General features: G+C 39.5%; 1 protein-coding gene across 4 annotated transcripts in view; it reads left to right on the top strand.

Moving 5' to 3' along the window:
- The window catches only part of npas3 (neuronal PAS domain protein 3), a 377,381-nt gene that overhangs the window by 135,982 nt on the left and 227,789 nt on the right, over positions 1–13,610 (top strand). For all 4 annotated transcript variants that reach the window (XM_084913933.1, XM_084913932.1, XM_084913934.1 and 1 more), the window contains one exon: positions 12,402–12,646. In XM_084913933.1, coding sequence (XP_084770059.1) covers positions 12,402–12,646 — 245 coding nt within the window. The remainder of the gene's footprint in view (positions 1–12,401; positions 12,647–13,610) is intronic.

Genomic DNA, 13,610 nt, shown 5'->3' with positions numbered 1-13,610 from the left:
GTTTAAGGCGCCTTGAGGCAACAGTTGTTGTGATTTGGTGCTATATAAATAAAATAGAATAGAATTGAAATAATACACAATGATTGCACATGAGAGTGTTTTCCTAAGTTCACATTGTTCCCTGCATTTTTCTCTCTCTCCTTCTTTCTTGTTGTCATGTTTTCATAGTGCCTCTACACACCAACACAAACACAGTGAGCTGCATTCTGTTGTTTGCTCACAACAGGACTAACTAAACACCTAATGGTTGGTTGTTGGGTATACATATGTGCAAACATACGCAGAAAAATAATTTTTAGGCCCCCTTCCTCCACACCATCATCTCACTCACCCACTCACCCAGCCACAGACACACACAAAGTCACAGCAAGTTTTAATCCTTTCATTTTTTAGTTTTAATTCTGCAGACGACATGGTTATTGTATCCTCGTAATCAGTATGGTCACTGAATCTTTTCCTCCCTGTACTTGATACTAAATATTTATCAGAAACTGATTCCACCTAAATTGTTGGCCTATTGCTTATTTCATTATTTCTCCTCTTTAATTAATTTTTTTGCCCTTCTTCTCCCCCTCTGTTAATAAGAGTTTGGGTTTGGGTCTTTTATCCCCTTTTGACATCATCTTATCGCTCCTCCTACTCCTCCTTCTACTCTTTTTCTTCTGTTTACTCCCTTTAATGTATTTCATATATCTCTTTATATTCAGTTTCCTTTTCCTCTACCTTTCTGCCTTTCTTTCAACCTCTTTTCCCCCTCCCTCCTCTCTCTCTCTCTCTCTCTCAGTAGGTAGATTGGATTTGGCACTCAGTCCCCTGATCAGTGATCACACGCACATGCACACACATAGCGAGCAGGGGTTTCACCACCATGGCTGTGTCAGCAGGCGGGGCTTAATCCAAAGTGACACTTGTTCTCTGCCTTCCTTTCCCATCGCAATGGAAGCAATTACCCTCCTCCTGAAGGGCCTTTTGTGCTTGCGTGCATGCATGCACGCGCGCGCATGTGTGTGTGTGTGTTCTCGTCCTCGCCTGAGTTGACGGGGTGGAACCTCAGCTGTGGGTCACCTGAATGGCTGAATTGAAAGATGAGGGAGAAGAGAGAGGAACAAGAGGAACAGAGAGAGACTGTCAGAGGACAGAGGGACAGTAAGATTAAATAGATAAGGATGAGAAGGAGACAGAGCTCTTTCTTTTCTTTAGCTTTATTACTCCCTCTCTTTCTCTCCTTCCTTTTTGGTCCCTCATTCATATTCTTTCACTTTCTCTATTTTTGGCCCTTTTAAATAAGATGTCAGAATTTGATCATTTAAACCCTCAAAAAAAGCAGCTATTTCCAACACACTATAACTTACTAAATCAGATGTTTTGAGTGAATTCTTCACTACACACACATTTAGCAATTACTATATGTAATTACAGTTTCGAGTCACTTGCTACCTGATACTAAGCATATTACTTTGTAATCCATACAAAGTGATACTTTTTTCATTACATTCTAAAATAGTTTTTGATCTTAGTTCGTTTTACGGCCCTGTTGCACAGCAGAACACTGTTTTGACTCACTTCAGACGGTAGCGCACCTCTTGATTTTTGTAACCTGACGCAGAATGGGCACTGCAGCTGGGTTGAACATATTATTCTCCAACTGGCTGAGAGTGGTTGCTCACAACCTGCTTTCATGCAAGCAGTTGCTTGGTGAAAATGTGTGTTCAGTGACTGGTTAGCAAATGGCTGCTGGATCTTTCTGGCAGTCACAAGTGTGAAACTGGTTGTAAAAAAAAAACAAATAAACAAATATGGTGCTGCACTGGAAATCTCCTTCCATTGCTTTGGTCACTAGCAGTTTGAGTGGAAGACTCCAACTTGTCTCCAAATACTCACAATATACTGAAAATCAGAAAATGGCGAACATTCCCGTTCATCATAAAAGTCATTTGAAATGTGTTAGATAGGCATACCTTTACTTTAGAAAGATATTATTAGTTTCTGATAAATTGTGATTTTTTTGCAGCAACCACTCACCAACCAGCAAGATTGCCAAGGGAGAATCTTGCTGGCCTTAGTCTCTACGCCTCAGACTAAGGCCTTAGGCAACTCCAGGCCACAATGGCCGGTGTCCTGCAGGTTTTAGATGTGTCCTTGATCCAACACAGCTGATTTAAATGGCTAAATTACATCCTCAACATGTCTTGAAGTTCTCCAGAGGCCTGGTAATGAACTAATCACTTGATTTAGGTGTGTTGACCCAGGGTGACCTGGAGTTTCCCACCCCTGCCTTAGACTAAGTCTAATAAATTTCCAGAAGACCAGCATGGCCTCATCACACCTTAAACCCCACTGATCTCCTACCAATCCTCTAAATTCTGCAATTGCAGTATGCAGTATGTACCATGCAGTATGTTTGGATTTGTTTTGTTAAATACAACTTTATTTAGGAACATGTTCTGAGTGTACTTTAAAGTTAAAAAATAAAACACAATGACATTGGCAACCTCCACAAACTGAACCAGTATTAGGAAGTAGTAAGAATCAGATATATGGGGATTGTCCAATGCCCGGCTGATTACCGTAGCGCACTGATGAACTGACTGATGAATGGGTCTGTTTCCATTCATGAGCGCACCGGGGTATGAGCGCATTAAGCGAAACTAAACAGTCAGATAAGTCAAACTTTACTCAACTCATTCTTCTTGCTTCCTCCACTTCAGTACCATTGATTCATTAATGTTGAATTCTCTCGCAGATGATCTATTCCCATGTTGCAGTATATTAATGACTACCCTCATATTGTGGATGGATTATCTCAGTTGTTCTCCTGACTTTAGTTTGATCCGTTTACAGAATCCAGCCATGCGATTGCATTTGTCCCTAACCTTTGGGAACCATCCCGTTAACTTTTATCGAGTGGAAAAAAGTTAGCATTCGTCCTCCAGCTTCACTGTGTTTATGTTATGCTAACATAGCTGTGTCTCTAGCGATCACGTAGTACATCATTATATACCAGCTAGTCCAACTTCAGTAACCCTACAAACGTCACTGCTGTTTAGTTTTCTGTCTTCATTTATGTTAGAAGTGACAGCAGAGCTGTACTTTTACATTTTTTCAGAAATCTCTCAGTCAGATCATGTTTAGGTGGAAACTAGCGAACTAACTTCCTGCTAACTTCTAACTCCGTTAAATTTAATAAATTCTGTTTTCATGGATGCCTGGATGTTAAACTCAATTGTTACACCTGGTAAAACAACAACGCTAATCATTTTATTAAAGATGAAAGAATTTAGACAGTTTTTGACTCTCAGTGATGCCGGAGTGTTTGTTTGACTTTGGGACCTGAAGGGAACGGAGTTTTGGACCCAGATTACTCTGCGAGGCTCCTGTCTACGGTAGCCGCAATGCTCTGTCAATCCGTCAAGCGGTGTGCCTTCATAGCTTACCAAAGTTATAGTGAAACATTTTCTGACAGATTTTTGAGCACCGTGTAGCACATAAAATCAGTTCAAGGTCAGTAAGCACAACCAGAATTCATACATAAGGCACAACGGATTATAAGGTGCACTGTCAATTTTTGAGAAAATTAAAGGATTTTAAGTGCGCCTTATAGTGTGGAAAATACAGTACTAGGGCTGATATTTACCATTTTTGTAATTACTGGCATTCTTATTGTTTTTAAATCAATTTGAAAAAACAAACAAACAGGTTAATTTAAAGTTGTTATACAATGTCCATTTGAACCAAACTTACATTTGCACAATGTTAAACTTAACACCCATCGTACGTGTGTGTGTTTATTTATATATAAAAAAGATTTCTATCGGTTGTCTGTGATGGCTATCAGTGGTCAGGACCTCAAACCTCCCCAGATTTCCCTGTTGTCTACCTCACGGCGCTCCTGAATCATTTATCTCCTGCCTTCATCTCTTTATTTTCATATTGCTCGCTGTGTTTCTCTTTATCTCATCAGAGACATTCCTGTGTGGATGTTATTTTTGTGAAGTGCATGCTGAAATATTCTTCCTCTCAGTTTGGCCTCTGCAGATGGATGAGCTGATCATGTAAACAGATACTCAGATATCAGAAAAGAGCAGAAAAATTAAGCAGGGTTTACATTGTGAAATATAAATGGAACAAAAAATGGATTTCTGTTCAATCAAATGATTGCAGGCATAAAATAAACTTTGGTCTCTGAGGAATATAGTGACACAACACAATAAGAAACATTTGGTGTGTTAAGTATATTTTATTCGGTTTTTGCATGTTATGTTTTGTCTGAGTGTCTCATACTGTTCTGAAAATAGTCCCATGCTGGTTTGAAAAACCATGCAGATCTGGCAGGAAACTGCTCAGAAGTACCCTGTAACCACCTTTAATAACCAGGTCTCTCTTGGAAATATTTCTGACTATTATTTGCATAGGGGTGGGTTGGAAAGTTGCTTGCAGCGGCAACAGCGATTGTAGAGGGAAGCAGCTTAAACAGTCTTATCCACATGAAATTGGTCAATTTAATATTGAGAAAGGTATCTACTGGAACATGCGCTAATTTGGGCTAGCTGGACATCAGTCGAGCTGCCAGTATCTTGGCTCAGTTTCACTTCATGTCCTGTCTAAACTAAAGTTATGGAAACGTATTAGTGAGGTTTCAAATAATTTTAAACATCAGTCTCTATGCCTAAACCTGGCCAAACAGTGAAAACTAGTGATGGGATTTCCGGCTCTTTTTAGAGAACCGGCTCTTTCGGTTCGGCTCACTAAAAAGAGCCGGCTCTTTCGGCTCCGAACCGGCTCTTCAGGTTGTTTTGTTGCTTTAATTAATTTATTATTAACAATAATATAAAATTATGCACAAAAGAAATTACTAATGTAAAAAAAAAGTGGTTTTATTTATATATGTTTATATATAAATATATGCGGTGGCCCCTAGAGACAAAACACGTACAAACTCCAAAACACATTTCTAGCATGAACTGAACTTCCAAAACAGAGCTACCTAGATCACTTAAATTACACAATTGAAAGCATGAAAGCATATGTGTATTGTTTGTGTATTTATACACAAGCATTCATATATAGTCAAATAATTAAAAAAAAAAAAAAAAAGTTAATTTACCTGTTATTACCACACACCAAATCCGGTCGTTGGTACTTGCTGGCTTGTGTAGCCACTAGGTAACAAAAGCTCAACACTGCCCCTAGCATCCTGGAGCACTTCTGTTGTCTTTTGTACGTGTTTTGAGTTTTTATGTGTTTTGGAGTTTGTACGTGCTTCGGAGATTGTACGTGTTTTGGAGTTTTTACATGTTTTGGAGTTTGTACGTGCTTTGTCTGTAGGGGCCACCGTAAATATACTTTTTTTTATTCACTCCACATAAAATGTAATAAATAAATCATATAATACAAAAATCAACTATTCACATTTCAACTTTTAACTATTTAAATTTTCAGCTTTTTCCTTTTACAAATTTAAAGTGAAACAACACAAAACACTGCAAACCACAACACAATTAAATATAAATTATAATATGAAAACAAAAAGAACATGCATATTCTCTGTCATATGGACCTGCATGAATAAACTTTATGAATCCTTTATCATCTGCAACTGAAAATAGTTGTGGATGATTTTTAATGTGACGTTGTTGTCCCTGGCTCTCTTTCTCTGTCTCTCCCTCCCTCTGGCTCTGTTCCTGTGCTACTGAGTGTAACTACCGCCCCTCCCCCCTCTGCCCAGCGCAAAGCACAAGGCTCGCGTGCGAAGTGAAGCGGAAAAAAAGTGCGAGAGAGAGAGAGAGAAAGAAAAAAAACCCCACGGCTCGCGATAAGGAGCCGGCTCGCGTCGGTCACGTCAAAGATCCGGCTCTAAGAGCCATTTCGTTTGCGACCGACCCATCACTAGTGAAAGCTACATTTTAAAATGATGACAGACAAGACTCTGGCCATATAGGTCAAAAGTCTTTTGCCACCACAGCACACCTACCTTCTGATGTGGACGTCTTGTTCTTTTGAAGTTGAAATTGCCCTTTGTATTGTTTCAGGACTTACATAAGTAGTTTCTGATGGTTGAAATGGAATTGGGAGACCAAGCATCCTACCAACACATCTCTGCTTATAATACTGTCACCTGCAATTAAGTCAGACAGTAAATCTGCTTGGCAACAGTTTGTCCTGTGACATGACTGATAGCCAGTTTGACCTCCAGTTGACCTGAAAGTTAAACCTCAGCCACTCAGTGACCTTCCCAGGGTGCTCTCTGCTTACATGCTCTTAAAATAGTCAGGCACACATGCCCTCTCGCTCTCTCTCTCTCTCACACACCCCCACACACACACAAACACCCACACGCCCCACACACACACAAACACACATATCTCCTCCTTTCAGCTGACAAGTTCTTTAAAAAGCCATCGACCCACCTCGCTGAACTTTACGACATGACACACACACATACACACGCACACCTCGCCTGCCGTGACAAGCTCTTTAAAACACCATCAAGTCACCCGGCTGAACTTTACGACACAGTTTCATTTCATGTTTATAAGACCCAAGCATCTCCATGCACACACACACACACACACACACGTGCCCCGATCACAACAAGTGTTGCATTTACCTACTCAGCCGGTACATGATAAATATGTCTGTTTGAGTCAAGGTCAAACACACCTCCTTGTCCACTGACACACACACACACACACACACACACACACACACATATTCTACACAGGCACAGCTGCAAACAGCAGACAGACATGAAGACATATTTGTCGTCCGTCAACATAATGCTTTCAAAGTTTGCGGAACAAATAAATTCCATCTGCCTGGCTGCACCTCGCTTTCCCAGCAGCCGTCAGTGCTGACTTCATACACACAGTGGACAGATTTGTGTGCGTAAATATAGTAAATGTAGTGGGGGGTTTTTCTCACAAAAACATTTAGTGGATTTTCCTTTTTTCTCTGCTGACTAATAGCTGGAGTTACAAATGGTGACAACGTGCCTGTAGCACTGGTTTTCAGCAACTGTGATACATCAAAAGCTGACTTATATCAAAGACTATAGTACTGTATATACATGGTAATGTTTTTTCTCAGCCTCTCCTTTCTTACTTTTATGGTTCTGTATAGTCAAGATGATGGTCAGGAGAGCATGCATGGAACTGAATAAGCATTAAAGATAAAAATGGAATTGATGAAGTCATACATAACCATGAAAGAATGAGTTCGGGTGAAGGTGTGTTGCAAAGCAGCTTGCAGCTGTGGGCAGGCCAAGGCAAGTTAAATACTGCTCTCTGTGTGACATTTGCCTGTTTGAAGTGTAGAAATCTATCACCTGAGGCATCAGCTGATGGGACTGGCATTGAGATAAGCTCTTTTATGAGACCATCAGCTTGCTCCTGTTTGAATTGACAGCATTCATGATTTAATTTATGCTGTAAATTAGGATGCATACATCCACAACAACACAAAGTGCTGTGCTGTACCTCAAATGCTATAAATAGAATGTGTTACAATGTTAAAAAAATAACACTAAAAGTCAAAAAATCAATAAAATGCAACTTTTTAGAAGGGGAGTGATTACATACGTTGAAAAAGTACTGTATTTTGTCAACCTCTTCTTTCCATTTACTATTTGTTCCCCCTGATAAATAAATGACAAACAGTATGAAAATTATACTCTCTGCCAGATGACATCCATTTTTCATCTCTAGCCCTAAACAACTCCTCCTCCTCTAAAGTGTTTGTCCGCTATCCCTCCATCTCATCCCTCTTCTTCTCTTTACCCCCCCCCACACACACACACACACTTTGTCTCTCACACTTTTTTTTTTAGCTCCAGCAAAAATTAATCACCTGTCTTCCTGTCTTTGTGCATGTGCGTATGTGTGTGTTGCCGGCAGGAAGCCCACAGAGGTTTTTAGCAGCTGATTTATTGCCGAGTTAATTCATAACGGCGTCCGATGATGATGAGAGGCTGCAGGAAAGTATGGTCGTCACTGTTGTTGTTGTTGAAGGGTGAGAGAGAGGGGGAAAGGGAGAGAATAAACAGAGTCATTCTTTGATATAAAGTAATAGGGTGGAAAGTGATAGAGGAAAAGTAATGAAAAGAAAGTTATGGAATAAACAGAGACAGATTGCAAGGTGCTTTAAAGTGTAGTTTTAATATGAAGAAAAGTAGAGAAAGGGGGAGGAAATGGGATTAGCAAAGAGGGTGATCTTTGTTGGTGTAGTTTCCTTCTTTCATTCACTGAAGAAGATGTGACAGTTTAATGTGAAAGTGTTTAGATTTCCCTCCCCAGAAGAATGTGCAAATGCTAATTAGTGTGGAATCTTAGTTTATTTCCATTTACCATATCAAAAGGCAAACACCACTGAACCTACAAACTAGACCTACAACCATTAAGACCAACAAAATGTCTTCTGTGGTGCTACAAAAAAGTAAGCTACTGTGTCAGTCGCTATACCAGACAGTCACCATATTAGAACAGCTGTATTGGCACAGGCCAGAATCTGTTTGAACTGGAGAGAGGGGCCAGAGACAATCTTCTGTAAAAGTCTAACTTTGGACTAAGGGCACTGCGCTACAGTAGTGTGGCGGAGGTGTGGTCCCTGGCGTAGCTGCAGAGGAGGGGTGGAGCGGTGAGCTCAGGGGGGTGGTACCGGGAGGCAGGTGAGCCACAGGTCGTGGCGATTGTGTCATGAGTGTTTTCCTTCTGTGTGTCTATATAGTGACGGCAGAGTCGAGCGGGAGGCGGGCTGGACCGGGACGAGCTGTCACGGCGCATTGTTATTATAAATAAAAACGTGATCGTGAGCAAAAACGGTGTGTGTGTGTGTGTCGCATACATCACAAGTAGCTTACCTGATATGGAAATAGGAATCAAAAGAAAATAAGAAATCAACAAGTCATAAAGTTAAGAGGTAAGAGCTAAGAGACTTTAAAATGGGTAATATATAACTGACAAGAAACAGCCCCCAAGAAGTGACTTTAAACTGGTTATTATGAACAGTTGTTTTATTGTGAAGTGACTTCTAAAAGATAACCCCTTGGTGGCTGTAGTAATTATAATAATGTAGGGAGGAGACTGGGGTTGATAAATGGGTCTACAAAAAAGGGAATTTTAACACAGGAGACCAATTTTGCTCTATTTTAGCAAATTATGCATTTTTTTCTTTCACTCATGGCTTTAATCAGAGAGCACAGAGTGTGCTGTAATTTTTTTTGGTTACTCTGAGCTCACAGCTGCATGATTTCACACAGTCATGTAGCAAAGGAAGCAACCTAAGGGGTGTAACAAGCAAGAATAATGATAGTAATTGACAATATTCTTTTGTGATGGTCATGAATTTGTAAACTTCTGTGCAACATTACTCTTGTATTGGTGAAGAGGTGTAAAGAGGTTTTTTGTGTACTGTCTTCCTTCCCTCACCCCTAGGCAGATGGATTCCTACTAGGGCTGGGCGATATGATCCCAAATTCATATCTCGATGTTTTTTAGCTGGATGGTGATATACGATATATATCTCGATATTTTTTTTTTAAGCCATAAGGTAAGAACAAAAAGAGAGTTCTTAGTCAAAACTGTGTCCCAGATGTTACACAGGCACTTTTATTAACATACAGCGTAGAAGAAATTACTCAAAAATAAATTATCAGCATTTATTAAATAATAATGCTCCATAAATAAAAGAAAACAATGTTGTTTTTGTGCATAACAAAAAGCTCACAACTGTGCAGTCAAAATGTAAACTAACAGACGCTGAGCATAATAACAAAGACAGATTTCACAGCTGCTCTGTTCCCAAAAGTTCTACTGCGTGACCGACAGCCTGGAGTTTGAAATCCTCTTTGTAACCACGTCTCTTACAGGTGCCATTTGTGGTCCATATACACACAATACGGTAATATTACGTTGAAGCACAGTACGTATCACTCCGCGAGGCTCCAGACTACGGTAGCCGTAATGCTCTGACAATCCATCAAGCGGTGCAGCTGCAAAGTCGTACTAAAACATTTTTTGACAGATTGCTGAGCGCTGTGTACCACATAAAATCAGTTTGCGGTCAGTAAGCACAACCAGAATTCATACATAAGGCGCACTGTCGATTTTTGAGAAAATGAAAGGATTTTAGGCCATGCAGCTCACAGGGGCTGTATGTCGTTAGCGCGGTTAGCTCGCTAACACGTTGACGCCGTCCAGCCCCACGCACGGGGCGATCCGTGGTAACTCGTTAACGGTGATTTGCCGTGTCCATCGTGTCGTTGCCTGCAGGTGAAGCAATGGGGGAGGGGGAGTTGTGTTCAGTGAAGGAGAGAGGCGAGGCCGAGTAACGTTGCATAGAGACAAAAGTGGACGAAAGAGAGGCAAACCTGCGGCTCCACAAGTATAATTATAACGTAATATATACTATATCGATATAAACGATATTGTCACATCTTATATCTCGTATAAAAATATATTGATATTTTTAAAAAACTCGATATATCGCCCAGTCCTACTTCCTACCCCTGAACCTGGTTCTCCTGGAGGTTTCTTCTTGTTAAAAGGGAGTTTTTCCTTCTCACTGTCACCAAGTGCTTTCTCATGCAGGGTTGTCAGATTGTTGGGGTTGTCTCTATGATTATATAGTGTTTACCTTACAGTACAAAGTCTCTTGAGGTGACTGTTGTTGTGATTTTGTGCAATAGAAATATAATACAAGTGACTTGAAATTAAAATGTGTCATCCTTTTCTTCAAGATAAAAAAAATAAGGTTTAAAGCAGTGTTGGTGAAACTGGCTGTGGCGGACACGTGTTGTGTGTGTCTTCGAGTGTTCCTGTATCTGTAAAAGCATTATTTGAAGACCATTTTAAAACCACACCATATTTGTTACCATACTGTATCTATGGGCATAATTTATCATTTTTCTCTTATGAATGTTTATTAAGCTTTTTATTCCAGTAACACATGATTACCAGTGTTGGGCAACTATAATTAATTATAGTTACTTCTTCAAAAAAGTAACTGAGTTAGTAACTGAGTTAGTAACTGAGTTACAATATTCTAAAAGTAATTATTTACTTGAAAAGTAACTATTGCATTACTTTAAAAAAAAACAAAAAACGTTTAACCCTCTGGGGTCCAGGGTATAATTGGCCATTTTTAACTACTTTTGATGTTTCCTCTACATTTCACCTTTAAAAACTATTTACTTTGCCTTGTTTGGTATCATCCTTTTCAGCACAACCTCATGTGTCTGAATTTACAGTCATGTTTTCATTTGGACATACTGTATTAACACAATTGATCTAAAATCAGACAAAAAACATAAAATCAGAGTAGAAAAAGTTATATCTTTTACTGTTACAACCACAAACATGTTTAATGAATCATATTTCATAATTTTAAATGCAAATATAAATTGTCAATTTTAAAATCCTATGCACAAGTTTTGCAAACAACAAACTTATTTGCAGTCATTTACCTTTTACCTTGATTTTTTTAAATAACCATTTCAAACTATTTATATAACAATCAGCTGTTCTTTATTCAATAAGATGCCACACAAATTATTTGTGCCACTCCAAATATTTCTGTCCACTATAAAGGAGAACATCACAGCCTGATACCTGCAGGTCTGACAGCAGCGGGTGTATCACTCCTGTTTCTACCTGGAGACAGCAGTCAGCTCATTGTTCTGACACACAACACAAAACTATCCACAACACTACACACTAACTACACAAGACAACACATTAACTACACACTCCAAACACGCCAAACGTCACAAACGTCACTCGTAAAACTTCCCGTTTTTTTTTTTGTTTGTTTAGGTTTTTTTGCTCATAAGCAGAGAGTGCTCGCTGCGCTGTCCTTAGACAGTAAACGTAACAAAACTATTGAGGAAAAAACGCCGTGTATATATTGTTTATCATGACTCTGGTTTTACGTGGCCTATCAACACAATTTAAAAACTGGTATATATCACCTTGTTGCTTTGTCTTTAAGTGGTCATGTGATTGGCTTACCACGACTACTTTATTCTTCCTCAGTCAAACAGCAGCACTCATGCGATTGTTTTGCCCCCTTAGCTCCAGGTGTTGTGCTAGACAGTGTTGGTGATTACATTACTTACAGCTACTTCCGTGCAACTGATATAAGATGCGGTAAGCTGAACACAGCTTCAACCGTCTGTTTGTTGAAAAATAGTAACGGACCGCATTTTCTTGTTAGTAACTGTAACGGTGTTGTAACGATAGGAATAGTAATTAGTTAGATTACTCGTTACTGAAAAAAGTAACGCCGTTAGTAACGCCGTTACTTGTAACACCGTTATTCCCATCACCGATGATTACTGAAAATCACGTTCTGCACAACCCTTTTATGTGATCAGATTTCTTTTAACTTTTTTTTTTTACTCCTTACAGGCTGCAGGCTCTGAGGAAGGAGAAGTCACGGGACGCGGCAAGGTCGCGTCGGGGAAAAGAGAACTTTGAGTTTTATGAACTGGCCAAGATGCTGCCACTGCCAGGTGCCATCACCAGCCAGCTGGACAAGGCCTCCATCATCCGGCTCACCATCAGCTATCTGAAGATGAGAGATTTCGCCAACCAGGGAGACCCACCGTGGAACCTGCGAATTGAGGGACCTCCGCCCAACACCTCGGTCAAAGGTAGAATACACACTGGAAACATGTGTGGTTCTGTGTATTAAAAAAAATAAATAAATAATTAAGAACCAAGAAAAGCTTGTTTAAGGAATAAAACATCTGAAATATAAAAACTCAAATTAAAAATGTTCTTTGTAGTGTAGTTGGTTCGTGTCCTAGCACAAGTATAAGTATTTTTCTTTTGCTTGTTGATTATTTGAATCATGGTGTCTTATAAGCTACACCTGCAGAGACTTAGCCAACATCTCAGACCACTGAGCTGCTGCTAACTGACACACTGATTATTTGTTTCTGATGGATCAAAGCCTGAGAAGAACTTTCCAGTTGAACACTTGGTCACATCAAATCATAATTAAGCTCAGACATACAAATATATGCAAGGCAATAAAATTACAGGTTACCACTACATCCATAGTCAGCCTCACGAGTAAAAAAGTATTTACCCTCTGGTTCCTACTAATGGAAAACATTACTAATTGATTCCTCTCTCTCCATACCTAAACAACAGATTAGACTGCATTTTGTAAAAGGTCAACCTTAGCACACGTATGCTGCATTGCAGCCATAGGTTACATATTAACAAAAAGGGATGTGGTTCCTGTGTCTGAAAAGTTAAACTTATGCTAAAGTCTACTAAACCTGGATAAGGATTTTTTCTCTCTCACTAAGAATAAGCCTGTGGTTCCGTTTTTTCACCATTCATGCATACTGGAATAGGTTTGATTATGCTTTTTTTCTTTCTTCCAACTTTGTTTTTCACAGATGAAGCAACATTGGTTGCGTACTTAAGAACTGTTGACTGCAAATGACTAGTGTAGCTTTAGCAACTCACGACTTCAGATTTTCTGTCGAAATGGACATTTAATATGTGATTATAGCTGATTTAGTGAACAGAAAAGGGTTTGAAACTGGCTTGATTCACCGTGTTGTACCAAAACAGTTGTCTGGCAAGAAAATCAGAACCTGT

Source organism: Perissodus microlepis, chromosome 19, assembly GCF_051167445.1.
Source record: "Perissodus microlepis isolate ML-2025 ecotype Zambia chromosome 19, ASM5116744v1, whole genome shotgun sequence".
Taxonomy (NCBI): Eukaryota; Metazoa; Chordata; class Actinopteri; order Cichliformes; family Cichlidae; genus Perissodus; species Perissodus microlepis.
This window is presented reverse-complemented; position numbering and strand designations above follow the sequence as displayed.